Source organism: Macaca thibetana, chromosome 3 (assembly GCF_024542745.1).
Source record: "Macaca thibetana thibetana isolate TM-01 chromosome 3, ASM2454274v1, whole genome shotgun sequence".
Classification (NCBI taxonomy): Eukaryota; Metazoa; Chordata; class Mammalia; order Primates; family Cercopithecidae; genus Macaca; species Macaca thibetana.
Window position 1 is genome coordinate 66781427 of NC_065580.1, and position 25407 is coordinate 66806833.

A 25407-nucleotide genomic window follows, 5' to 3' on the forward strand; every position below is an offset into this window, starting at 1 on the left:
TCGAAGTTCATCAGGGATATTGGTCTAAAATTCTCTTTTTTTGTTGTGTCTCTGCCAGGCTTTGGTATCAGGATGATGTTGGCCTCATAAAATCAGTTAGGGAGGATTCCCTCTTTTTCTATTGATTGGAATCGTTTCAGAAGGAATGGTACCAGCTCCTCCTTGTAGGTGGTTGTCTTTTTTTGCTGTCATAATAGTATCCTTTGATGTACAAAATTTTAAGTTTTTATGAAGTTCATCTATTTTTTTCTATTGTTGCTTGTGCTTTTGGTGTCATACACAGGAAATCATTGCCAAATTCAGTGTCATGAAGTCTTTTCCCTGTGTTTTCCTCTAATATTTTTATAATTTTAGCTATTACTTTAGGTCTTTGACCCATTTTTGAGTTAATTTTTGTATATGGTGTAAGGTAAGGATCTGTATTGGAGTTCTTCAGAAAAGCAGAACCAATAGGCTTTTACACATATTGAATTTTACACTTGATAGACTACAGTATCATGTAAATACAACTTTTGTATATACTGGGAAACCAAAAAATTTGTGTTACTCTTTTTATTGCAATATTCACTTTACTGCGATGATCTGGAACTGAGCTTGCCATATCTGTGAGGTATGCCTGTAGATGGATCCATGTTTTTTCAGGCTTTTTCAGTCCAGTCTACCAATCTCTTTCTTTGATTGGAGAGTTACATTTGAAATTATTTACATTTGAAATAATTACTGATAAGATAATAAAACATATAACTGATAATAAAACATATAACTTTAGGTCTTATATTGTTTTTGTTCCTTAATTACTCTATTACTACTCTTTTTATTGAATTTTTTAGTATGCCATTTTGATTTCTTTATTAGTTTTCTTCAGTGGAGTCAGGCTTGCCTATCCTTGTAGTCCTGTGTTGATGTCTATGCATTTAAATAAGTCACTTCCAGTTTTTATGGACTTGTTTCAGCAGGTAAGGACTTTCTCCTGCCTGGTCCCTGGGTGGACAGGACTGCCTCCAGAGCTACAGTTGAGTGGGGCTGCAGCCAAGTCATGGGACTGCTTATGTATTAGATAGTCAGCAGGCTGTTATGAGAATACAGGTTGGCATGGCTCCTGCCTGGTCTCTGGACAGATGGGACTGTCTCTAGGACTACCATTGAGTAGGACTGGAGCTGGGTTAAAGGGCTGCTTCTGTGTCCACAGTCAAATGCACAGTTTTGGTGGGTCTATTCCTGGGGAGCAGGTAGGTGTGATACCTTCCAGGTCCCTAAACAGATGGGACTTCCTCCAAGACTACACAGACAAGCAGGCCTGGAGCCAAGACTCCAAGGTACCTCACTTCAAAGAGCTGCTCTTCTCTCCAGATCTTGGCCCTCATATTCTGGCTGCTTTAACAGTTGCCCAAATTAATTTATAGATTCAATGCTATCTCCATCAATCTACCACTGACTTTCTTCACAGAATTAAAATAAAAACTACTTTAAATTTCATATGGAACCAAAAAAGAGCCTGTATAGCCAAAACAATCCTAAGCAAAAAGAAAAAAGCTGGAGGCATCATGCTGCCTGACTTCAAACTATACTACAAGGCTACAGTAACCAAACAGCATGGTACTGGTACCAACACAGATATATAGACCAATGCAACAGAATAGAGGCCTCAGAAATAATGCCACATATCTACAACCATCTGATCTGTAACAAACCTGAGAAAAACAAGCAATGGGGAAAGAATTTCCTATTTAATAAATGGTGTTGGGAAAACTGGCTATCCATTGCAGAAAACTGAAACTGGACCCCTTCCTTACACCTTATACAAAAATTAACTCAAGATGGATTAAAGACTTAAATGTAAGACCTAAACCCATAAAAACTCTATAAGAAAACCTAGGCAATACCATTCAGGACATAGGCATGGGCAAAGACTTCATGACTAGAACACCAAAATCAATGGCAACAAAGGCCAAAATTGACAAATGGGGTCTAATTAAACTAAAGAGCTTCTGCACAACAAATGAAACTACCATCAGAGTGAACAGGCAACCTACAGAATGGGAGAAAAATTTTGCAATCTAACCACCTGACAAAGGGCTAATATCCAGAATCTACAGGGAACTTAAATAAATTTACAAGAAAAAAACAACCGTACCAAAAAGTGGGTGAAAGATAGGAACAGACACTTCTCGAAAGAAGACATTTATGTAGCCAACAAACATGAAAAAAAGCTGATCATCATTGGTCATTAGAGAAATGCAAATCAAAATCACAATGAGATACCATCTCATGCCAGTTAGAATGGTGATCATTAAAAAGTCAGGAAACAACAGATGCTGGAGAGCATGTGGAGAAATAGGAATACTTTTACACTGTTGGTGGGAGCGTAAATTAGTTCAACCGTTGTGGAAGACAGTGTGGCAATTCCTCAAGGATCTGGAACCAGAAATACCATTTGATCCAGCAATCCCAGTATATACCCAAAGGATTATAAATCATTCTACTATAAAGATACATGCACACATATGTATATTGCAGCACTCTTCACAATAGCAAAGACTTGGAACCAACTCAAGTGCCCATCAATGGTAGACTAGATAAAGAAAATGTGGCGCATATACGCCATGGAATACTATGCAGCATAAAAGAGGATGAGTTCATGTCCTTTGCAGGGACATGGATGAAGCTGGAAAACATCATTCTTAACAAACTAACACAGGAACAGAAAACCAAACACCGGATGTTCTCACTCGTAAGTGGGAGTTGAACAATGAGAATACATGGACACAGGAAGGAGAACATCACACACTGGGGGCTGTCATGGGGTGGGGACCTAGGGGAGGGATGGCATTAGGAGAAATGCCTAATGTAGATGATGGGTTGATGGGTGCAGCAAACCAACATGGCACATGTATACCTATGTAATGAACCTGCACATTCTGCACATGTATCCCAGAACTTAAAAGTATAATAAAAAAAAATTCTGCAAAGCCTTCAAATAGATGTTTTTTGAGTCCAGTTTTTGTTTTTGTTCCTAGCATTAAGACTGCCTTGCTACAAACTAGCTCATCATAGCTGGCATTGGAAATTTCACATAGTATTTTTTTTTATACAGAAGATATGTTCAAATGAGGTTCCAAATAAATTTTACACATTGCATTTGATTGATACGCCTCTTAAGTCCTTTTTAAATATGGGAATCTTTTTCCTACCTTTCTCTTACTGTATTTGATTTGATGAAGAAACTGGGTCATTTATCCTGTAGAGTTTTCTGAATTTTCCTGATTGTAGTCCCATGTTGATATTTAACATGTTGCTCAGTCTCCTGTATGTCTTATAAACTGGTAGTCAGAGCTAGAGGATTGATAATAAGCATCACTTCTTATTTTCGTTATGTTTTACAATAATAAATAGTTAATGCTCTTTGTTTTCTACTCCATAGTTTAAGATTGAGGTGTGTTTACTTGTCAGCCAGCATCTATTATAAAAAGTTTGCTCCCTGAATTTCTTTACCTAACATTTTAATAGTCATTGAAGATCATTGCTAAGATGCATTATTTCATTTGAGGTTACAGTGGTAATATTTTGTTACTAATTTTTACTGCTTTTATTTTTGTTTTCCTGCAAGAATGTTATTTCAGTGCTATTTAAAAATATTATTCACACTTTCTCCTTCACACTTTGAAGAGATACCATTTCACTCCAGAGACAGAAACACTGAACAGAAGAGGCTTGAAAACTGTTTGAGTCCTCTTAGTACCCACATCAGAGACTTTTCACTCTCACTTTATTTGATCTCTTTGACTCCAAATTCTAACCAACAAGAAAGTAAGAGAGTTTTATACCTAAAATTGCTATATCATTCTCCAACCCAGGAAAACAGATATCACTTTGGGGAACTTCTTAAATTATACTTCTACTTTATTCTAGTCCTTCGTGTTCTATATGGAGGCACTAAAGGTCAAGGACTCTGTATTACCTATTTCTGTATAATAAATTACCCCAAAATGTAGTGGCTTAAAACACATACATTTTTTATATCACATATTTTATGGATCAGTAATTTTATATCACAATGTTGTGGGTCATTTTTTTGTGATACAGCTTAGTTGAGTACCTCTGACTTAATTAAGGTTTTTCATGAGGTTGTAGTCAGTATCAGCCAAGGCTGTTGTCATCTGCTCTCCTGAGGGTAGGTCCACTTCTCACCTCACCCACGGGAACTAATAGGATTTGGTTCCTCCCTAGCTGTTGTCCAGAGGGCCGTCCTCAGTTTTCTGCCACTAGGGCTCTCCATCGGGCAGCCTCAGCATGGCAGCTGACTTTCTTCAGATGAGAAATAAGAGAACAAGAGAGACCTCTCTTTGTAACCTAATTTCAGATGTGATATCCCATCTCTTGTGCTGTACTCTTTCCATTCGATGCAAGTCACTGTCTAGCCTGCGCTCAAAAGTGAGGGGTTACAGCAGAGCATAAATACCAGGAGGCAGGAATGACGGGGGCCATCTTAGAGGCTGTAGTGTATACCTGACAGCAGCCATGCCTTTGAAACAGTCCACATTATCAGAGTACTTTTTGCTCTTTGGTATTGAAAATAGCCTCTTTTTTATTGAAAGTCTCCAACCTATCTGTGTTAAAGGGCTTACTCTCTGAACAAAGCTAGCTTTATTAGGCAACTATATCTGTAATGATATTAGAACATTTTATTTCTTATGATACACTCTTTTAATTTTTTCTTGTAGCCCTGGTTGTTGCTATGAAACAGCTATGACAAGATATTTTTATCATGGCCGTACAGAGACTATGCGGTCATGCACAGTTGAAGCAGTCAGGTGGTGCCAGTCCATGCAGGATCCTTCTGTCAGTGTGAGTATTGGAAAAGAAAAAACGCACAAAATTTGTTTAATTGTTCTAAAGGAACTGTGGTCTTTGAGTAACTAATTTCTTTGCTTCAGTTTTCCTGGATCATTAAAATACTTTGAGACATCTTTTTGAGGTTTTTAAAGCATTTGTTCATTCACCAGTTAAGTGTGTACTTCTTGGAAAGAGTAAGAAACAGGGAAGGCGGGAAAAGGACCCCATTTGTGTTAATTTCTAGGCAAAGCGTCTTCAGTACTTTAGGTATTTCAGGACTTCTTATTTACCTTTAGAACAACACTAATAAAGTGCAGAAGTTCCAAGGTGCCATTAAAAAGGAAGGTTTTCTTGATATGGTTGAATGTTTTTGAAATCACAGATTCTTGTTTCATATACTGGAACCAGGACAGTTGTATGCTTTGTTTCATACTCTTTTTTTTGAAGCATTTAGACAACAGCAAATTTCCTTCTCACTGTTATTTTAGTATTATATTTGTTTCTTTAGTTTTGCTAGATGTGGTTATATATGAGTGCCTGTATCTTAATTTTATAGAACTGTTTTATTGTCATTTGTTTAGTTATGCTTCCATTTTTGAAATCTTGCTTCTATCTTTATACTTGTTAATGTCACTTCAGTGCTGCCCACAAGTTCATAGTTTCCTATTCCAGGAAAGAAATAAGAAGTAGGACATACAGGGAAGAACAGGCGATAGAATAACTGAGGGAAAGATATAGCAGTATGTATTATAGATCTTCCTAGAAATCTTCTTTCCTCTGCCAAATTACCCAAATCCTAATTACAATGAGCTTAGGATTTTTTTCTAGTTGGGTTTTGCACAGTGTGTTATTGAAGTGTCTCTCGGTTTTTAATACAGCTTCATGAGCGGCAGCAAAAGATGTTACAAGCTTTTGCAAAGCATAATAAAATGATGAAAGATTGTTCAGCTGGAAAAGGTACTTATGTTAAAATTTTTCTGACTAAAAAATCTCTCATGGTGAAAAATTTTTTTCTAACTTTAGATTTGGGATTTCATTGCAGGATTTGATCGTCACCTTTTAGGTCTCTTACTCATAGCGAAAGAGGAAGGTCTTCCTGTTCCAGAACTCTTTACGGACCCACTTTTTTCCAAAAGGTAATATAGTGTAGTATTTAACAACTTCATCAATTTTTTTATATGTTAAATGCGTTTTAGAAACAATATAAGCATCTGTAGGCCTAGTAAAATGTCCTTTTATTGTGCCACACAGCGGAGGAGGTGGAAATTTTGTTCTCTCAACAAGTCTGGTTGGCTATTTACGAGTCCAGGGAGTGGTAGTTCCCATGGTACACAATGGTTATGGATTTTTCTACCACATCAGAGATGACAGGTGAGGCTTCTCTTTTTTATTTGTACAGTGCTATAGAGTAAGAAAGGTATTACTTTTGTTATTTAAATGCCTTTCCTACACGGTGATTCTTATATTGCCATCTGTCACTTGCTACATAAGTATCTGTTTTTTCCACTTAGGCATTTAATGCATATTCATGTTTCTCTGTCCTGCTTTTGAGACACTTGTCAGATCAGTCCCTTAGGTGTTTTTATGCAGAACACTGTTTCAGGTCGATTCAGCAATCATATCGTCATCCTCAAAATCAGTATACCCGTGAACATATTTGGTTTGTACAAGGTATTTTATAGTAAGCTCAGATAAAATGTTTAAATATATGGTGGTTCATGTAGTCATAGACAATATTAATGAGATAGAGAAAAGAGATTGGGTAAATTATACTTTTTAAAACATGTTTTACCAATTCAGATGCAGTTCATTTGGGCCGTGTGGAGTCTGACTTATGTTTATGGAAAGAATGAGAACGAAAAGATCAAAACCCAGTATAAAAAAGAGTAGTGGAAAACAAAATAAAATGAAAGTGATAGCAAGGCTTGTAAGGTCCTTATTTATAGTCTGGCAGTCTCTTTACAGGGGACCTTTCAAAGCATAGTTGGTTTCGTAAAAATTATGTGGCTACGTTTAGCACTATGTGAATAAGAAGAGGGAAGGCTTGGAGGCACTGCGGATAGAATGTGAAAAATTGGAATGGTAATATGCATGACATATTTCAGTTTCTCATACAATTGACCCTCAAACAACATGGGTTTGAACTGCATGGATACACTTATATGCAGATTTTAAATAAATGAGAAAATTTTTTAGAGATTGAGATAATTTGAAAAAAACTCAAAACTGTGTAGCTTAGAAATATCCAAAAACTAAAGTATTCATGAATGCATAAAATATATAAAGATACTCATCTATTTCATCATTTACTACCATAAAATATATACAAATCTACTATAAAAAATTAAAATTTTTCAAAATGTATGAACATAAGCCCTTATAGACTTTATGTGGGGCCATTTGGAGTCGAGAGAAATGTAAACAAATGTAAAGATGCAGTTTTCAGTCATAATTGCATAAAATTAATTGTGGTACATACTGTACTACTATAATAATTTTGTAGTCACCTCATGTTGCTATTGTGGTAAGCTAAAGATTAGTTGCAAGTATCTCCTTAAGATGTTATATAATGCTAGTCATCTCTGCATAAGCAGTTTGTCTCTTTAGTGGATCACAAAAAGTGATCTTTCGTGGTTCTATTCTCATGTATTTTTCATTGTGGGTAGTACAGTATTATAAACATTGAATAATACCATGGGACCCATATGTAGTGCTTCTAGTAATACTGGAAGTGCTCCCAAGAAGCAGAGAAAAGTCATGATATTACAATAAAGAGTTGATTGCTTGATAAGTATGATAGATTGAGATCTGTAGCTGCATTTGCCCATCATTTCAACATAAATAAATCTAGTATGAGTACCATTAAAAAAAAAAAAGGAAATTTGTGAAGCTGTTGCTGCAGCTACACCGGCAGGCATTAAAACTTTGCCCTTTTTGCAAAATACCTTTTGATCTCCAATTTAAAATGCAGCTTTTTTGTGGGTACAGGATTGCTATAAAAAGCCATACCTATGGACTCTACTATGATTCTAGAAAAAGCAAAGTTACTATATGACAACTTTAAAGGAAGGTGAAGGATCTAAAGCTGGAGAATTTAATGCCAGCAAAGGATAGTTTGATAATTTTAGAAAGAGGTTTGGCTTTAAAAATGTCAAGATAACAGGAGAAGTAGAGGCAGCAGACAAGTTCCCAGACACCATTAAGAAAATCACTGAGGAGAAAGGGTATCTGCCTGAACAGGTTTTTAATGCAGACAAATGTGCCCTATTCTGGAAAAAATAAATGCCACAAAGGACATTTGTTCATAAGAGAAGTGTATTAGTCAGGGTTCTCTACAGGGACAGAACTAATAGGATATATATAAGAAGTATATAAGAAGCATTAACTCACATGATCACAAGGTCCCACAATAGGCCAGCTGCAAGCTGAGGAGCAAGGAAGCCAATCTGAGTCCCACAGCTGGAGAAGTTAGAGTCTAATGTTCAAGGGCAGGAAGCGTCTAGCACAGGAGAAAGATGTAGGCTGGGAGGCTAAGCCAGTCTAGTCTTTTCACGTTTTTCTGCCTGCTTTATATTCTGGCTGCACTGGCAGCTGATTAGATGGTGTCCTCCCAGACAAAGGGTGGGTCTGCTTTTCCCAGCCCACTGACTCAAATGTTAATCTCCTTTGACAACACTGTCTCAGACACACCCAGGATCAATACTTTGCACCTTTCAATCAAATCAAGTTGACACTCAGTATTAACCATCACAAGAAGCAAGCATCAGGCTTTAAGGCAGAAAGGGATAGGCCAACACTACTGTTTTGTGCAAATGCAGTAGGGTTTATGATCAGGACTGCCTTTGTCTGTAAAACTGTTAACTTTGAGCCTTGAAGGGAAAAGATAAACATCAGCTGGTAGTTTACAAGAAGGCCTGGACAATGATAACCTTTTTTTCTGGATTGGTTTCTTTGATGCTTTGTCACTGAAGTCAGGAAGTACCTAGTCAGTAAGGGACTGTGTTTTTGTTTTTGTTTTTGTTTTTGTTTTGAGACGGAGTCTTGCCCTGTCCCCCAGGCTGGAGTGAAGTGGCACGATCTCGGCTCACTGCAAGCTCTTCTCCTGCCTCACGCCATTCTCCTGCCTCAGCCTCCCGAGTAGCTGAGACTACAGGCGCCCGCCACCACACCCGGCTAATTTTTTTGTTTTTAGTAGAGACGGGGTTTCACCATGTTAGGATGGTCTCAATCTCCTGACCTCGTGATCCGCCCGCCTTGGCCTCCCAAAGTGCTGGGATTACAGGTGTGATCCACCGTGCCCGGCCAGAGACTGCCTTTTAAAGTTGTTTTGATTTTGGACAGTGACACTGGCCACCCAGAACGCCATGATTTAAACACCCAAAGTGTCAAGGTCTTTGGTCTACTTACCCCCAGACATGTCTCTAATTCAGGCTCTAGATCGGGGGTCATAAGGACCTATAAGGCTCATTACATGCAGGACTCAATAGAAAGGATGGTCACCAAGGATTGTCTTTTACCCCAATGGAAGAGAGCATCATGAAAGTCTGGAAGGATTACACCACTGAAGATGCCATTGTTGTTATAGAAGAAGTCATGAAAGCAATCAAGCCCAAAACAATAAATTTCTGCTAGAGAAAACTATGTCCAGATGTACATGATTTCACAGGATTTGCAACAGAGTCAGTCTAGGAAATCATGTAACAGATTGTGGATATGGCCAAAAAAAAAAAAAGGCGGGGGAAGGTGAAGGGTTTCAAGGTATGGATGTTGGGCCAGGTTTGGTGGCTCATGCCTGTATTTCCAGCAGTTTGGAAGGCCAAGGTGGGAAGATTGCTTGAGACCAGGAGTTTGAGACCATCCTGAGCAATATAGTAAGACTTCATCTCTATTAAAAATTTTTAAAAATCAAGCACTATTAGTCACCACACCACAGAAATTAACAGAAGGTGACTTGAAGGAGATGAGTGCTTCTGAACCAGAGCCAAATGACGAGGAGGAAGACATAGTAGAAGCAGTGCCAGAACTGTTGTTAAATAATCTCACAGAAGCGTTCTGATTATTCAAGACTGTTTTTGATGGCTCTTATGACATGCACTGGACCCTTCTGTGATAGGAGCATTGAAACTAAAGCAAGTGGGGCAAGGGTTGGTACAATATAGAAACATTTTCAGAGAAATGAAAAAGCAAAAAAATAGAAATTACAATGTATTTACATAAAGTTACACTGAGTGTGCCTGCCTCCCCTGCCTCTCCTTTTATCTCTTCTACCCCAAGATAAGACCATTGCATTTTAAATGTATTACACACTGATTGTAAAAAAAAAAGTTAAATATAAAAAATACATAAGAACAAAGTTATCTACATTTCCATTACATGGCATAAGACTATAATTATATGATGCTCCCAACTTATAATGTATGTAGATTGTATATTTACACTGTAAATATTTGTGTCCTTTTTTGTGAATTTCGTTCTTATTATTTCAAGCAGTTTGCAATGCCTTTAAGTATACTTTGCGATATTTTGATGATTGTATAATTTCCAGTCTTAGGATTCCTATGATTTATCTAACTGCTTCTCTACTATTTTGTTTTTCCATCATTACAAATAATGTATAAGGTTATAAATGTATCCTTTCTCATTTCATCACACCATTGCCAGCTCTAGTTATTATAAAAAATCTTTAGGCTAGGCATGGTGGCTCATGCCCGTAATCCCAGCACTTTGGGAGGCCAAGGTGGGTGGATCACTTGAGGCCAGAAGTTCAAGACCAGTCTGGCCAACATGGTGAAACCCCATCGCTACTAAAAATACAAAAATTCGCTGGTGTGGTGGCACACAACTGTAGTCCAAGTTACTTGGGAACCTGAGGCATGACAATTGCTTCACACTGGGAGATGGAGGTTGCAGTGAGCTGAGATCATGCCACTGCACTCCAGCCTGGGCAACAGAGCGAGAGTCTTTCTCAAAAAAAAGTCTTTACCCATTTGCTGGCAAAAAATAACATAAATTACTTGTTTACCTATGAAGTAAAACTTTTTTTTATTGTTTTTGGCATTGTGTTCCTTTCATGAATTGTCTGTACATGTAAGAAAGGCTGTTCTTTATAATTTAGAAAGATAAATTGTTTTAAAAAATTGACACTTGAATAAGAACGGTTCATCTGTGGAGAGAAACATGTTTAGATGCTGCTAAATATCTGGGAATTCCATGCCCAGTGTAGCTGGAGAATGATTCGTGATCATGAATCACTAGGTGAAAACAAGGCAGGACTTCCTAAAGGTTTCTGTATTATCTTTCTGCAAATATAATCCACTCAGACATTGGTTTCATAATTATATACTGGGCCAGAGCATGTTCTTATTTTTATTTCTTTTTGCTTAATTTAAAGCACATGTTGAAGACATAATTTACTCTTTTTTTAAGTGATGTGAAAATTGCGTAGTTTTCCAGAAGCATTACATTGCACATTTTAATTTTGAGCCTAATTCATATTTTGCTATGGAAACTTCTCTCTGTAAAATGGAAGACTAGCTCTAAGGCAGGCTTCTCTCCTATTTATTTCAAGCTTCCCGGGGCCACTTTTCTCACTTGCCAGATCTGGGATTTCCTATTAGGAGTATCTCGAGAAAGATGGTAGAAGGCCTGACTTGATCCCAAGAGTTTCTCTTTTTGACTCTTCTAGAAATAGCCTTTCTCACCTATTATCCTTCCCTCCTGTTTTTTTTTTCAAACTTTCTTCAAGTACTATACTCTTTAAAAGCAGTTTAAATTTCATTAAAAACTGTAGCCTGAATTTATATTCCAACTAATTCCAGTAGCACTTTAGGAAGGATTTTCTAGGAAGGAGGTTTTTTGTTCTGTTTTAAACGTAGTAAGACCTAACTTCAGAGCACTTCAGAGCTCTAGCTAATTTGTTCCCCTTTGTCCCTAGGCTCTCGTCATCTAATGAATGAGGTGTTCCTTAGCATTATCTACAGATATGGCTTTACCTTCAGTTGTGTCAGGTTACATTTACCTAATGTCAGCAAGACTTCACATTTCATGTATGAATATCCAGATGAAATAAAGTCCTGGTTGTATTCACCATCACTATTTGGAGCCTTTTGTGTAATCATTAATCATTATTTATGCTTCACAGGTTTGTTGTGGCCTGTTCAGCCTGGAAATCCTGTCCCGAGACTGATGCCGAAAAGCTAGTTCAGCTGACTTTTTGTGCTTTTTATGATATGATACAGCTGATGAACACTACTCATCTTTAGAGATGAATCATCTATTAAGCACTTACCAAAACATATCATTAAGCTGGGTGCTGGGAGTGAGTTGGTAATATGAGATGGGAAGGAATGTTAACTTCCTAACATTCCTTTAACAAGTTAAGAAAACTTGTTAAATGTAGAAAATAGTGGAATCATGCTCTCTAAATTTATTCTGCCATAGGAGGTAGAAATATTTTTAAGCTCCTCTGATGCAGCAGCAATGCAAATTATGACATAGTGAATATAGAACTATGCAGTATTTAAGCCTCAACAATCCAAATCTATAAATTTTAACAATGCAAATCTTACTCTAATTTTTAAGTATTTTTGTTGGTACTTACATGGGTTATAAATCCTCTCTCTGGACATCAGTGTAGAGTCCATCTTTCAAGCACTTTAATGTTTTTAGCTACCAAAGGGTATGAATTACATTATTTTATGCTAATTTCCCTGAAATCAATGCCTTCTATGTTCACCACAGGGTTACAAGCCTGTTATGTTTGATGGGAAAGACCACTACAATTTAATGGTGATCTAAAATAACTTTTTTGGGCTGGGTGCAGTGGCTCATGCCTATAATCTTAGCACTTTGGGAGGCCGAGGTGGGAGTGTATTGTTTGAAGCTAGGAGTTTGAGACCAGCCTGGGCAACAGGGTAAGGTCCTGTCTCTACAAGATCAAAAAACTAGTGGGGTATGATAGTGCATGTGTGCCTGTAGACCAAGCTACTTGAAGGTTGAGACAGGAGGATCAGTTGAGCCCAGGAGGTTGTGGCTGCAGTGAGCTGTGATGGTGGTGCCCTTATGCTATAGCCTGGGCAAGAGAGTGAGACCCTGTCTCAAAAAAAAAAAAAAAAAAAAAAAAGAAAAATAACTGTTTCGAACAGACAAATTAGGTAGTAGATGGAGATGTATACCCTCTATCACACACACATAAAACTGTAACAAAATTCATTGTGGTGTATTATAATTAGTTTTGTGAATATAAAAATAAAGCACTTATATTTAAACTTGTTAGATTTTTAAAGGACTAATGTTGAATCAGATTATCAGAACTTTTTCCTCCTCGCTGTTCAATTTTGTAGTTTTTACTCTCAAAAAATGAAACTCCCAAAATTATATGGCTTTTTATGTTTGAATAAATGATTCATTCCTGTTTGCTTTTCTCGTGCTTTTTGACCTCGATTATATATTGCTGTGTAATTAACCATCCAAAACTTAGTGTCTTGTATTCATTTATTGTTTCTCATGACTTTGTCAGTTGATTGATAATAGCTAGACAGTTCTTCTGCTGGTCTTGCCTGTGTTTATTTATACAGCTATAATCATCAGGCAGCCAGGACTGAGGCTGGAAAGTTTAAGATCACCTCACCCACTATCTGCAAATTTGGTGGCTGTGACTCTCTCTCCTGACATGGTCTCTCATCATCCAGTATTCAAAATTGAGCTTCCTTACTTGGTAGAGAGAGTGTTCTGAGAGGTGAAGGTCCCTTGAGGCCTAGGCCCTGAAGTCACATGCCATCACTTGGCTGCATTTTGTTGATTAAACCAAGTCACAAGGGAAGTCCAGATTTAAGGAGTGGGGAAAAAGTAATCTCTTGATAAGAGAAAGTCACTTTTTAAAAGAGTGGGCAGAGAGGGCATGATTATTGGGCACCATAGCAATCTGCCAGACATTTTAATATATATAAAGATTACATCATACTCAGTGTACTGATTCTATACATCCCTTTTAAAAAACATGTATATTTTGAATTTGATAAGACTGGTTTATTACTAACAGTTAAGCCCTTTACACTGTGCCAGCCTCTGTCCTGAAAAGCACCAGTACTGTTTCTCTGTGAAAACATTCAGAGTTGGCTTCTGTGACATTTGATACATTTCTTCATGGTTGGTATAGAAAAGGAAGATGAGCTCTGAACTAAGAACCTTTTCCCTTACTCTAGTGCAGGTTGTAAACTAGACAGCAAGAGCATTTAGAATCATTTGGTTGGTGTTTAAATACAGGTTAAGAATCCCAAATCTGAACACCAGAAATTCTCCAAAATCCAAAACATTTTGAGTGCTGACATAAGGAAATGCTCACTGGAACATTTAGGATTTCTGGACTTGGGATGCTCAGCTAGTGAATATAATGCAAATATTCTGACATATGAAACACTTCTGATCCCAAGCATTTTAGATAAGAATACTCAACCTATAATGTGTAATGAGTGGGGTATTTTGGAAACTGCATCACCTGCACAGAAACCCCCTCTCAATCACACCTCACCACTTTTCCTAACTTGCCTGACATGAATAATCATCTAGAGTGCATTTTAAAAAACAGATTCCTGGGTCTCAACCCAGACCTACTGAATCTATTATTTTGTTTAGGAATAGATGCCCCATGATTCTGACCAGGCAAGTTTGGGAATCATTATAGAGGAATAGGTTGAATACTACTTTGGGTCACTGCAGTAATATACTTTTTGCCTCACTTTTGTCTTGGTTAATCTGAAATTTGATCCACTCACACAGTGGTCACCTTTGAAAAATTCTTTGGTAATATGGTTTATTACAGTTAGAAGAACTTTGGATAATTTACTGAATTTAACAACCTGATATGACACTAAGAACTAATTTGTTGCAGAAAATTGTGGAGAAAACAAAGGGAAAAATACGGAAACATTTCAGTGTGGTTAGCTTCCAGGGGTTGTCTAGAATATTTTTGGCTTTCCATTAAACATACCTTTCCTTGTAGGAAAAACGGATTTTCTGGGGAAAGTAGTATATTTATAAAAGAGAACATAGTTGCTATAGAAACTCAGCATGTATCGTTGATGTTTGATGTTTCAAATTATATTGATAATTGTACATTTTAAATTAACGAGTTTAAAACTTTAAAGAGATACTTAATGATAGGGCTCTTTCTTGCTTAATGGAACTGATATGTGCTTTCAGAGTTAGCTAGATAGGGGCAATTTCATTTTCTCTTGGTCTTCGATGATAAAGCTGGAAATTCATTCATTTAAAAAACTTTGATTCCATAATAGAATTATTTAGAAAATTACTAAGAGATATGAGGCTATTGAACAATTTATTTTTCTTTTGTACTTGGAAAAATTATTCCCAAACTATCATGTCTACCCAACCCATTCAGGACCATAAGACCATTTCCCTATGTCTGTGGCTTCTATATTTCTACACCTGTACTTATCTTGAATTTTGTTCTTCTTCTGGATGTTTCTAATAACTTAGGGAGAGCCAGCCTGTTGTTTTAATACTTCAAGACAGGTGTCACTTCTAACTCTCAAATTTCAAATGCTGTAATAAACCCCAAATTGGATCTTCTAAATTGATCTAGAATGAGATATATCTATGTTTTATGATGACAAACTAGAAACTTCTTTTACAAGTCAGATAAAATTGTAGAATAATTTGAATTTATTTTTAAAATATACTGTAGCAAAAGTTCATAAGTTCTGTGTCCCAACCTGGACACTGACCATTGAAAAATAGATGCCTTTCTGTGCCAGCAGCTGCTGATGTGTACCGTGCTCCTTGACTCTGCCATTCTGAAACACCACTATTAAGTCTGCATTCTGGATGGTGGACAGGCGGTGAGCAATCACAATGCAGGTGCGGCCTTCTCTGGCTTTGTCCAGGGCTTCTTGGACAAGCTATTGATAAATCAGACAGACACCTTATCATAAAAATTGTATAAATTAGTTTTAACATTCAAGTAAATTTGAAAATGTTACCATTCTAATAAACTTTTAATTTCTAATCTCTTAGAATCTTTGAACTTTATGTATGTGTATTTTGTATAATCAACATTTAATCTACATAGTTATGTTCTGCTTTTTAAATATAATGCAAATGGGTTCCCATGCTGTAAAAAAATTCTTAAGTATTTAAATTTTCTAATCTTCTGTTTAACTAGTTCCCTTTTGAGTATTTTCCAGTTTTTCATTCCTAATGTGCTAAAAATGTAATTTATGCAGCTTTTTTCTTTTGAATGTTTTGTTTATAAAATATATAATCATTTTAGAAAATTTGGAATAAAGTATTCCATTACTTCAAAATAACCACTATCGGCCAGGCAAGGTGGCTCACGCCTGTAATCCCAGCACTTCGGGAGGCCGAGGCAGGCAGATTACAAGGTTAGGATTCGAGACCAGCCTGGCCAACATAATGAAACCTTGCCTCTACTAAAAATACAAAAATTAGCCGGGCATAGTAGTGGGCACCTGTAGTCCCAGCTACTTGGGAGGCTGAGGCAAGAGAATTGCTTGAACCCGGGAGGCAGAGGTTGCATTGAGCCAGATTGCGCCACTGCACTACAGCCTAGGCAACAGAACGAGACCCTGTCTCAAAAAAATAAAAATTTAAAAAAACTCACTATCTAAAGTTCCATGCTTTCCCCCCTGTGCTTGTGTTTTTTTTTTTCATGGTTGACAACAAAATCCCTTCTATTTCATAAATTGAATAGGACATAAGTTGGGAGGCCACACACACCTTTTCACTTTCAGTATCCAGAGCCGATGTAGCTTCATCCAACAGGAGGATTTGAGGTTGTCTGATGAGGGCTCGGGCAATAGCAATCCTCTGTTTTTGACCTCCTGAGAGCTGACTCCCCTTATCTCCCACTCTTGTTTCATATTTCTGCAAGTTAACCAAGTTATAAAGATGTTGAATGAACTGTTGCTTAACGGACAGTTCTATTTATAAGAAAAACATTTAGAGTCAATAACAGTTTCTATAACATTTCAACTTAACAAAGTGTTTATTTTTAAAATCAAACTAGAAAACTAGTGACTTTAATTCTCAATGGTATTCTACAATAGAAAGTTGAGCAAATTTTCGAGTTCCTACTGTTATAATGCCAGTTAATCTGATATCACTGGAGTCCTGTAAAGGTTAAATATGAATACTTTCAAAGTCTTTTTTTAAATTTCAAATGTTCATATGATCCATGTAGATACTAGTGTATTCTTTCAAACTTATTTATTCCCTTAAATATTTACTGAGTGCATGCTATGCTATGAACTGTGAAAAATATGAACATGAATTCAGCTTTGTTCCTGCCCTAAAGGAATTTATAATCTACAGAGAAAAACTATACATATAAATCATTCAATGTAAGGTCAAGTAAGGACCGAATTACAATGATGCATTGCTTAATGACTGGGATATGTTCTGAAAACTGCATTATTAGACAATGTTATTGTTGTACAAACATTGTACAGTATTTACACAAACCTAGATGGTATCACATACTATATACACTTAGACAATGTGGTATGGCCAGTTGCTCCTAGGCTACAAACCTATATAGCATGTAACTGTACTGAATACTGGCAGTTGTAACACAATGGTAAGTATTTGTGTATCTAAACATAGAAAAGGAACAGTAAAAATACAGTATAAAAGATTAAAAAATGGTACACCTGTATAGGGCACTTACCATGAATGGAGCTTGCAGGACTGGAAGTTGCCTGAGTGAGTCAGTAAGTGACTGGTGAGTGGAATGTGAAGGCCTTACTGTGTACTACTGTAGACTTTATGAACACTGTACACTTAGGCTACACTAAATTTTATAATTTTTAACAATAAATTAACCTTAGCTTACTTTGACTTTTTTACTTTATAGATTTTTAAATTATTATTATTATTTTAGAGATCGGGTTTTGTTCTTTCACCCAGGCCAGAGTGCCGTGGTGTGATCATAGCTCACTGCAACCTTGGACTCTGGGGCTCAAGCAATCCCTCTCAAGTAGCTGAGACTACAAGAGTGTGCCACCAAGCCTGGCTAATTTTGTTTTTGTTTTTGTTTTTGTAGAAACTAGATCTCCCTATGTTGCCCAGGCTGGGCTTGCCTCAAGTAATCCTCTCATCTCAGCCTCCCAAAGTGCTAAGACTACAGGCATGAACTTTTAAATCTGTCAAACCTTTGGACTCTTTTGTAATAACACTTAGCTTAAAAACACATTGATTGTACAGTTTCGCAAAGATTCTTTCTTTATGTCCTTATTCTATAAGTTTTCAGTCTAAAATTTTTTATGGCTAGGCACACTGGTTCATGCCTATAATCCAGCACTTTGGGAGGCTGAGGCAAGTGAATCACTTGAGGTCAGGAGTTCGAGACCAGCCTGGGCAACATGGTGAAACCCCATCTCTACCAAAAATACAAAAAATTAGCTGGGCGTGGTGGCATGCACCTGTCCCAGCTACTCTGGAGGCTGACATGGGAGGATCACTTGAGCCCAGGAGGCAGAGGTTGCGGTGAGCCATGATCATCCCACTGTACTCCAGCCTAGGCAACAGAGCAGATGTCTCAAAAAAATTAATTTTTTATTTTTTACTTTTCACACTTTTATGTTATAAACTAAGATACAAACATACATTAGCCTAGGTCTATGCAAGATCGAGATAATCAATATCACTGTCTTCTACCTCCATGTTTTGTCCCACTGAAAGGCCTTCAGGAGCAATAATACACACAGAGCTGCCATCATCTCCTATAATAGTAATGCCTGCCTAATGGAATACCTCCTGAAGGACCTGCCTAAGGCTATCTTATAATTAACTTTCTTTAAAATAGGAGGAGTATACTCTAACAACAAATAGTATAACAGATATATGAATCAATAAGTCATTTGTTGTCATTATCAAGTATTATGCACTGTACAGAGTAGTATGTGCTATACTTTTATACAACTGGCAGCGCAGTGGCTTTGTTATGCTAGCATCACCACAAACACATGAATTTTGTGTTGCACTATGATATTATAATAGCTATGTCACTAGGCAATAGGAATTTTTCAGCTCCATTATAATCTTATGGGAACCACTGTGGTATATGCAGTCTGTCATTGACCAAAATGTTATATAACACATGACTGTAGTAGTATACACAGCACACTATGAAAGACCAGAAGAGGGAGATAGAAGTTGCTGTGGAGACAGGGTGGAAGGAGGAAAAAAAGGGGAAATAAATGAAAGAAACTTTTTAGAGAAGTTTGGGGAGCTAGATTTTGAGATAACATTCTAGGCTGAGAAAGAACATGAATAGAGAGGTAAATTGAGTCAGTTCAGTTTGCAGGGCTTATACAGTGATGTATATCATATGAATTAATTTCCTAAAGTCCAGTGGTCACTCATATTCAGAGCTGAAGCTGTAAATTTTTCTATTCACAATCAAATCCAATATTTGACTCAGGTCAATGCCTGTGCATTAAAGGTTGGTAAGACTAACCAAAATGAAATGTTTTTAAAATTTTATTTGTAGGTGTGAGTGATTTCTAACTATAGCAGAAACTAAAAGCAAAAATAATTAAGCTCAACGTCAGTGTAACCCAGTGGAACCTCAAATGCTGGAAGAATGCCATAAAATGAATTGTCCCTACCATCACTTTTAGGGACCTCAAGCCATCCTTCTGGGGCTACACATGTTTAAAGTGGACTCAAAATTGTCATGGACTGAAATTTAAAACAGAAAGCTATGAAACTTTTAGAAAAAAAATGCAGAAAATATTTTGGTCCTAGGGCTAAGCAACGAGTTCTTAGACTTGACACTGAAAGCATAATCCATACAAGGAAGAATTGATAAATTGGACCTCATCAAAAGTAAAACTTTTGGTCTGCAAAAGATCCTCTTATAGGATGAATAAACAAGCTACAGACTGGGAGAAAACATTTACAAACTACATATCCAACAGTAATTACAATATGTTAAAAAACAAAAACAAAAACAAAAAGCTTCCCAAAACTCAGCAGTAAAAGAAAAATATCCGATTAGAATATGGGCAAACAACATGGAGACATTTCACCAAAGAGGATATATAGATGGCAAATAAACATATAAAAAACTATGTTCAACATAATTTGCCATTGGGAAATGCATATTAAAGCCACAGTGATGTATCACTACACTCCTATCAGAATGGTAAAAATAAAAACTAATGACAACAGTAAATGCTGGCAAAGATTCAGAGAAACTGCATTACTTAGACATTGCTGGTAGGAATGTAAAATGGGATGGCCACTCTGGAAGAGAGTTGAGCAGTGGCTTATAAACTAAACATGAAATTGCCATACTGCTCCACAACTCCACTCCTGGGTCTTTATCTCAAAGAAATAAAAACTTGAATTCATACAGAAACCTGTATACAAGTATTTATAGCAGCTTTATTTGCAATAGCCAGAAACAGGAAATAACCCAGCTATCCTTCAACAGGTGACTGGTTAAACTGTGGTACCTCCATACTGTGGAATACTATTCAGTAATAAAAAGCAATGCCTATGAATACACACAACTTCAGGGAATTAGCTGAATGACAAAAGATATCCCAAAAGTTTACATACTGTATATATTTTTATAAAACATTTTTAAGATATAAAATTATACAAACAGAGAACAGATTGGTGTTTGCCAGAGTTTGGGAGGAGTGAGGGTGGGAGGAAGGGATGTATGCATGGCTCTAAAAGGGCAAGATGAGGGATCTTTATGGAGATGGGAATGTTCTGTATCTTTTTTTTTTTTTTTTTTTTTTTTTTTTTTTTTTTTTTTTTTTTTGAGACAGAGTCTCACTCTGTTGCCCAGGCTGGAGTGCAATGGTGGGATCTCGGCTCACTGCAACCTCTGTCTCTCAGGTTCAAGTAATTCTCCTGCCTCAGCCTCCTGAGTAGCTGCAACTACAGGCAGCCGCCAGCACGCCTGGTTAATTTTTGTGTTTTTAGTAGAGACAGGGTCTCACCATGTTGGCCAGGATGGTCTCGATCTCCTGTCCTCGTGATCCACCCACCTTGGCCTCCCAAAGTGCTGGGATTACAGGTGTGAGCCACCGCACCAGTGTTCTGTATCTTAATTAGTGGATCTATGAATCCACATCTGCAATACAGCTGCCCAGAACTAAATCCTTATGCAAATGAATGCAAGTAAAACAAGGGAAGTCTACAAGGTAAGTCTGAATAAGATCGGTGGAGTGTATCAATATCAGTATCCTGCTTGTGACACTGTATACCAGCTTTGCAAGATATTGTCATTGGCAGAAACTAGGTAAAGGGTACGTAAGATCTCTGTATTCCTTATGACTACATATAAATCTATAATTATCTCAAAATAAAAACTATAATTGTTTTAAAAGTACCATAGGTCTAAATCAAACATGACTGCAGTCTAAATGCAGCCCTCAATCACCAGTCTGCAACCTGAAGTATGGTGGTTTTCAGCTTCTCACTCCATTTGTATGAGGTAGGCATGATGTATTCCCATTTACAAATAAGGAAGCTTGGTATCCTGAAGTCAAGTGCCTTGTCCAAGTTGTTAATGTTAGTAAATCAACATATTTGGTTACAAGATTTTGTTGGCATAACTTTGGTAATTGTTTGGGGGATAAAAAATAGTCTCTTCTGATTCCAGCTAAGAAGTTACCCGTTAACTTACATGGGGTAACGTCTCGATGAAAGGATGTATGTTGGCAGCTTTGGCTGCACTCACAATTTCATCCTGTGATACAACCCGGCTGTTGTCTCCATAGGCAATATTCTCGGCAATGCTGCAGTCAAATAGGATGGGCTCCTGAGACACGATTCCAAGTTGAGCTCTGAGCCACTGGACATTGAGTTTCTTTGCTTCTTGACCATCGAGAAGCTGCAAACCAAAGTCCACAAACTATAAGGAGGGTTTAAAAAAGAAAAAAACTAAAAAGTTACTAGATTGTCCATTTGAAGGATTGTTGCATGAGGGCATCAGCAGCTGCAAAACAACAACCCTCCAAGACTTATACTATTGAGGCCAGCATGGCCAACATGATGATTTTTATGGTGATTAAGCCATCCCTATCTTGGTCTAACTGGCAAAATGGTAGCACATTTGACCCTCTTTTTTCACACTTCGCTTTGTCCTTGTCTGCCCTCCTCCAGCCATCTGTGTCCTACTCTGCCTTAAAGAAGCCTGCATCAAGGTGTCCCACTCAGGTCTGCTGTCCCCAGAATAATCGTAACCCTTCAACTTGACTTGATTTTCCCCTCCCCCACACATACCAGTGAAAAAGCTGATCAGAAGCATGGCCCCCAGATTCCAAAAGTTGGTTGACTCTGGTCCTACCTCTACCTCTCTTTTCCCTGAAAACTACTAGCCTTAACTTTCCCCCACCTCTCTGATAGCACTAAGGACAAGAATCCAATGGAAAATGGACAAGTTACAAAGGGCAGTGTCTGTGGGAGAATTATTTTTGCTGGCAGTGATGGTTTTGTTTTTGTTTTACTTGCTATAGGCAGGAGGCATGGTGCTCCTAGGGAAGTGCTGTAATATGTACTTGAAAATACAGCCTTCTGTAAGGTAAAGGTTACAGGCAAAGGACTAGACACAAGCCCAGCTAGTCTTGATCTCAATAAAGAAAAAAATTCCCACCATAGTATCAGCACTTCACATTTACAGAGTTTTGGTGAACTGGTTTGCCTATGTTACCTGCAGAATAGTTATAATAGCAACGCATAAGATTTCCAGAGAGAAACAACTAAATTAGGCTTAACAAGGCTGATTTAGGCTTCACAAGGCTGATTTAGGCTTAACAACTATTAATAAAACAACTCAAACAAGGCTTAACACTTTGGTGACTGTCTAATGGGGACAGGCTCCCAGGGCTTGGTCATGGGTGCCGTCCCAAGGTTATGGCAGATACAAGCATTATTGGTAAGAGTTGGTCTTCACTCAAGGAAGAGAGCCAGAGGGCTACATGCTAGAAAATCAATGACAAAAGCCAAATATGAAAGAGCTGGAGGTTGAGGATCAAAGTCAAAGTTCAAGAGCCTAGAATTCAAGATAAGAGAAGGTGGAAAAACTGAAAGCAGTAGGGAGGCAATAAGCAGGTAGCACCTTGTTTTGGAAGTCAACTTTGAATTTGGGCAGGAGTTTGTGGTTCACCTTTATAAGCCAGTAAGTCAGTGTTTGCTTAGAAAAATCAGGCTGACTGGAAAGGTCCATGGCAGGGTAAAAATTAACTTTATATTCAGTATTTTCTGAACTAGACTGAATTCCAGACATTCTGTCCTATTGTCCCCATATATTTCTCGGATATGGTGCCAGTTTGGGGTTTATAGAATGTGGTCATTGTATCAAACAGGATTCTGGGTCTACATTTGTCCAATATTTTCCATTATGACAATATTGGTTGGGCCAATTAAAATATAGCCTTCAATCAAGTTACTAAGGAAATGTGCTCACCACTGTCCCCGCCAAGGGGTCATAGAACCGCTCCAGGAGCTGGACCACTGTGCTCTTCCCACAGCCACTGCTGCCCACCAGGGCCAATGTCTGGCCTTTCTTCACCTCCAGGCTCAGCCCCTGAAGCACTGGCACGTTTGGTCGGGTGGGATAGTTGAACACGACTTCATTAAATGTTATATTTCCTTCAAATTTATCCTGAATAAATGTTTAAATGTTGCTATTATAATTGGACTGATAATTATCGGAATAAGAAATATTATTTCAAGGAAACTTTACCAAAGACTGTAGTAGAGAAATATAAAATTCATATTTGGTATAGTTCTGGTGCCAGTTAATATTGATAGCAAGTTATTATGATGTGAAATGAAGGTGAGAGATAAAGGTACAGGTGAGATTAGACAAAAAGTCATTACCATGAGTTGTTATCTAACTCAGTTTCTGATTTCTTTAAGATATTGATTTAGCTTTCCCAACTGCTGATTCTGAAGCTGGAATCAAGCCAGTGTCCAAAAGGCTCTAAAGACTTGGAAATTTAGCAACAGTTTCTACCTAAAGTTTCAGTGGACAGCCCTGATGGCAAACCCTGGCAGTTTCTTAAGTTCACTTTCTTTATCTCACTTACTGGGCACAGCAATTTTATCAGAACATGAAATACCTGGGAAAGTCCTGGAAAGACTGTGTAAGTCCCAGTCTCTTTACCTGCACAGCTGCTTGTATATGACAATGTGTAGCATCTTGTTTCATACAAAGAACACTCAGATGTGAGTTTAAGTTACCTTTGTAGATAATAAAGCATAGGATTATTACTCTCATTGTGAATGAACTGCCTTCTTACCAATTATACTTAACCATTATAAAAAGTGACTAAAGTCAAATTGCTAATTGCGTTAACATGGCAGAATTATACCTTTATGTAGAAATGACTAAATTTTTGTGGAAACTATTCAGTTCTAATATATCTGGTTTTCCTTTTTTTTTATTTTGATGTGCTAAACTTCAGGATCCTTGAACCACCTATAAAGTTTTTAAATGCCAGTCAAGTTGCCCAAATATTAGCTATATAAATATTACAAATTAAATTAAACACATGTTGGTATAATCATCACAAACTTATCCTGTAGCTATAATCTAGCAGACAGCAAGTGTTAGGGAAAAATTGATCAAGCATCATCAGGCATCAGAGAACTTACAGGCTTCAGCCCCTCTTCACTGTAGTTGTCAATCAAAGGTTGTCTTTCAAACAGCATGAATAAGTGGGCTGCAGACAGCTTAGCTTTAGCATAGTCTGGAGCAAATGAACTGGCATGTCCTAGAGCCACTGCACCAAACACAATTGCAGAAAACACCCTAGACAGAAGGAGAGGAATTCAAACATTAGATTATATAATTAACTCCATGATGTTTGAAAGTCTAAAGGCATAGAGCTTACCAATATTTTTCCTCTTTACTCCTTAATCATCCCCTTTCTCCCTGACATACATTTCCATAAAATTCTAGTAACAAGATAAATCTAGGAGAGGGGCAAGATCCACTTCGTGAGGGTTTGCCTTTTCTCGACTTGCTTTCTGACTTCCCTTTGCATAGGAGCCCCTAATTTCTTAGGACTACTATGACTTTCCAAAGGTTTTTACTTTCAAGAAGAGGCTTATAACTGAATCTGATTTGTGAGCTCAGCTAATTTTAGTTGCTGGTTATACTCTTTTTAGAGTTGAGGGAATTGAAGCACAAAGTGTGTAAGGGCCTTGATCAGTTCCAAGTAAGCTTTTTCTAATAAAGCTCCGGCCCTGACTGACTTCCAGTTTGTGGTTTCTTCTATATTACCACACAAATAATAATCATCATCACTGTAAAGAATTTTTGTTAGGGAAAATAAGCCTTTACTAGAAATAGCTTTTTGTTTACAGTTAAATTAACTATGCTATCAGTTATTATGCTTAGTACCTGGGTTTGATGACCACCAAACCCCCACGACATGAGTGTGCCTGTATTAACAGACCTGCATATGTACCCCTGAACCTAAAATAAAAGTTAAAATAACTATTGACAGCACTCTGAAAAAAAAGGTTACCTTAAACTAAAGTTCTATTTTCTAATTATATGCT

General features: G+C 37.4%; 2 protein-coding genes across 11 annotated transcripts in view; one reads left to right on the top strand and one right to left on the bottom strand.

Moving 5' to 3' along the window:
* Window positions 1–13249, top strand: part of CROT (carnitine O-octanoyltransferase) — a 57819-nt gene extending 44570 nt beyond the window's left edge. For 5 of the 6 annotated variants that reach the window (XM_050785277.1, XM_050785275.1, XM_050785274.1 and 2 more), the window contains 5 exons: window positions 4722–4845; window positions 5712–5790; window positions 5876–5969; window positions 6085–6204; window positions 11975–13249. In XM_050785277.1, the coding sequence (XP_050641234.1) occupies window positions 4722–4845; window positions 5712–5790; window positions 5876–5969; window positions 6085–6204; window positions 11975–12095 (538 nt within the window). In that variant the 3' untranslated portion in view covers window positions 12096–13249. Of the gene's footprint in view, window positions 1–4721; window positions 4846–5711; window positions 5791–5875; window positions 5970–6084; window positions 6205–11767; window positions 11951–11974 lie in introns of those variants that run through there. The other variant, XM_050785279.1, reaches the window with a different exon arrangement.
* A 57-nt stretch (window positions 13250–13306) lies between these two features.
* ABCB4 (ATP binding cassette subfamily B member 4) overlaps window positions 13307–25407 on the bottom strand; it is a 71785-nt gene continuing 59684 nt past the window's right edge. For 4 of the 5 annotated variants that reach the window (XM_050785262.1, XM_050785264.1, XM_050785265.1 and 1 more), the window contains 5 exons: window positions 24496–24652; window positions 23303–23500; window positions 21521–21727; window positions 16591–16737; window positions 13307–15752 (listed from right to left, as the gene is read on the bottom strand). In XM_050785262.1, the coding sequence (XP_050641219.1) occupies window positions 15546–15752; window positions 16591–16737; window positions 21521–21727; window positions 23303–23500; window positions 24496–24652 (916 nt within the window). In that variant the 3' untranslated portion in view covers window positions 13307–15545. The remainder of the gene's footprint in view (window positions 15753–16590; window positions 16738–21520; window positions 21728–23302; window positions 23501–24495; window positions 24653–25407) is intronic. The other variant, XM_050785263.1, reaches the window with a different exon arrangement.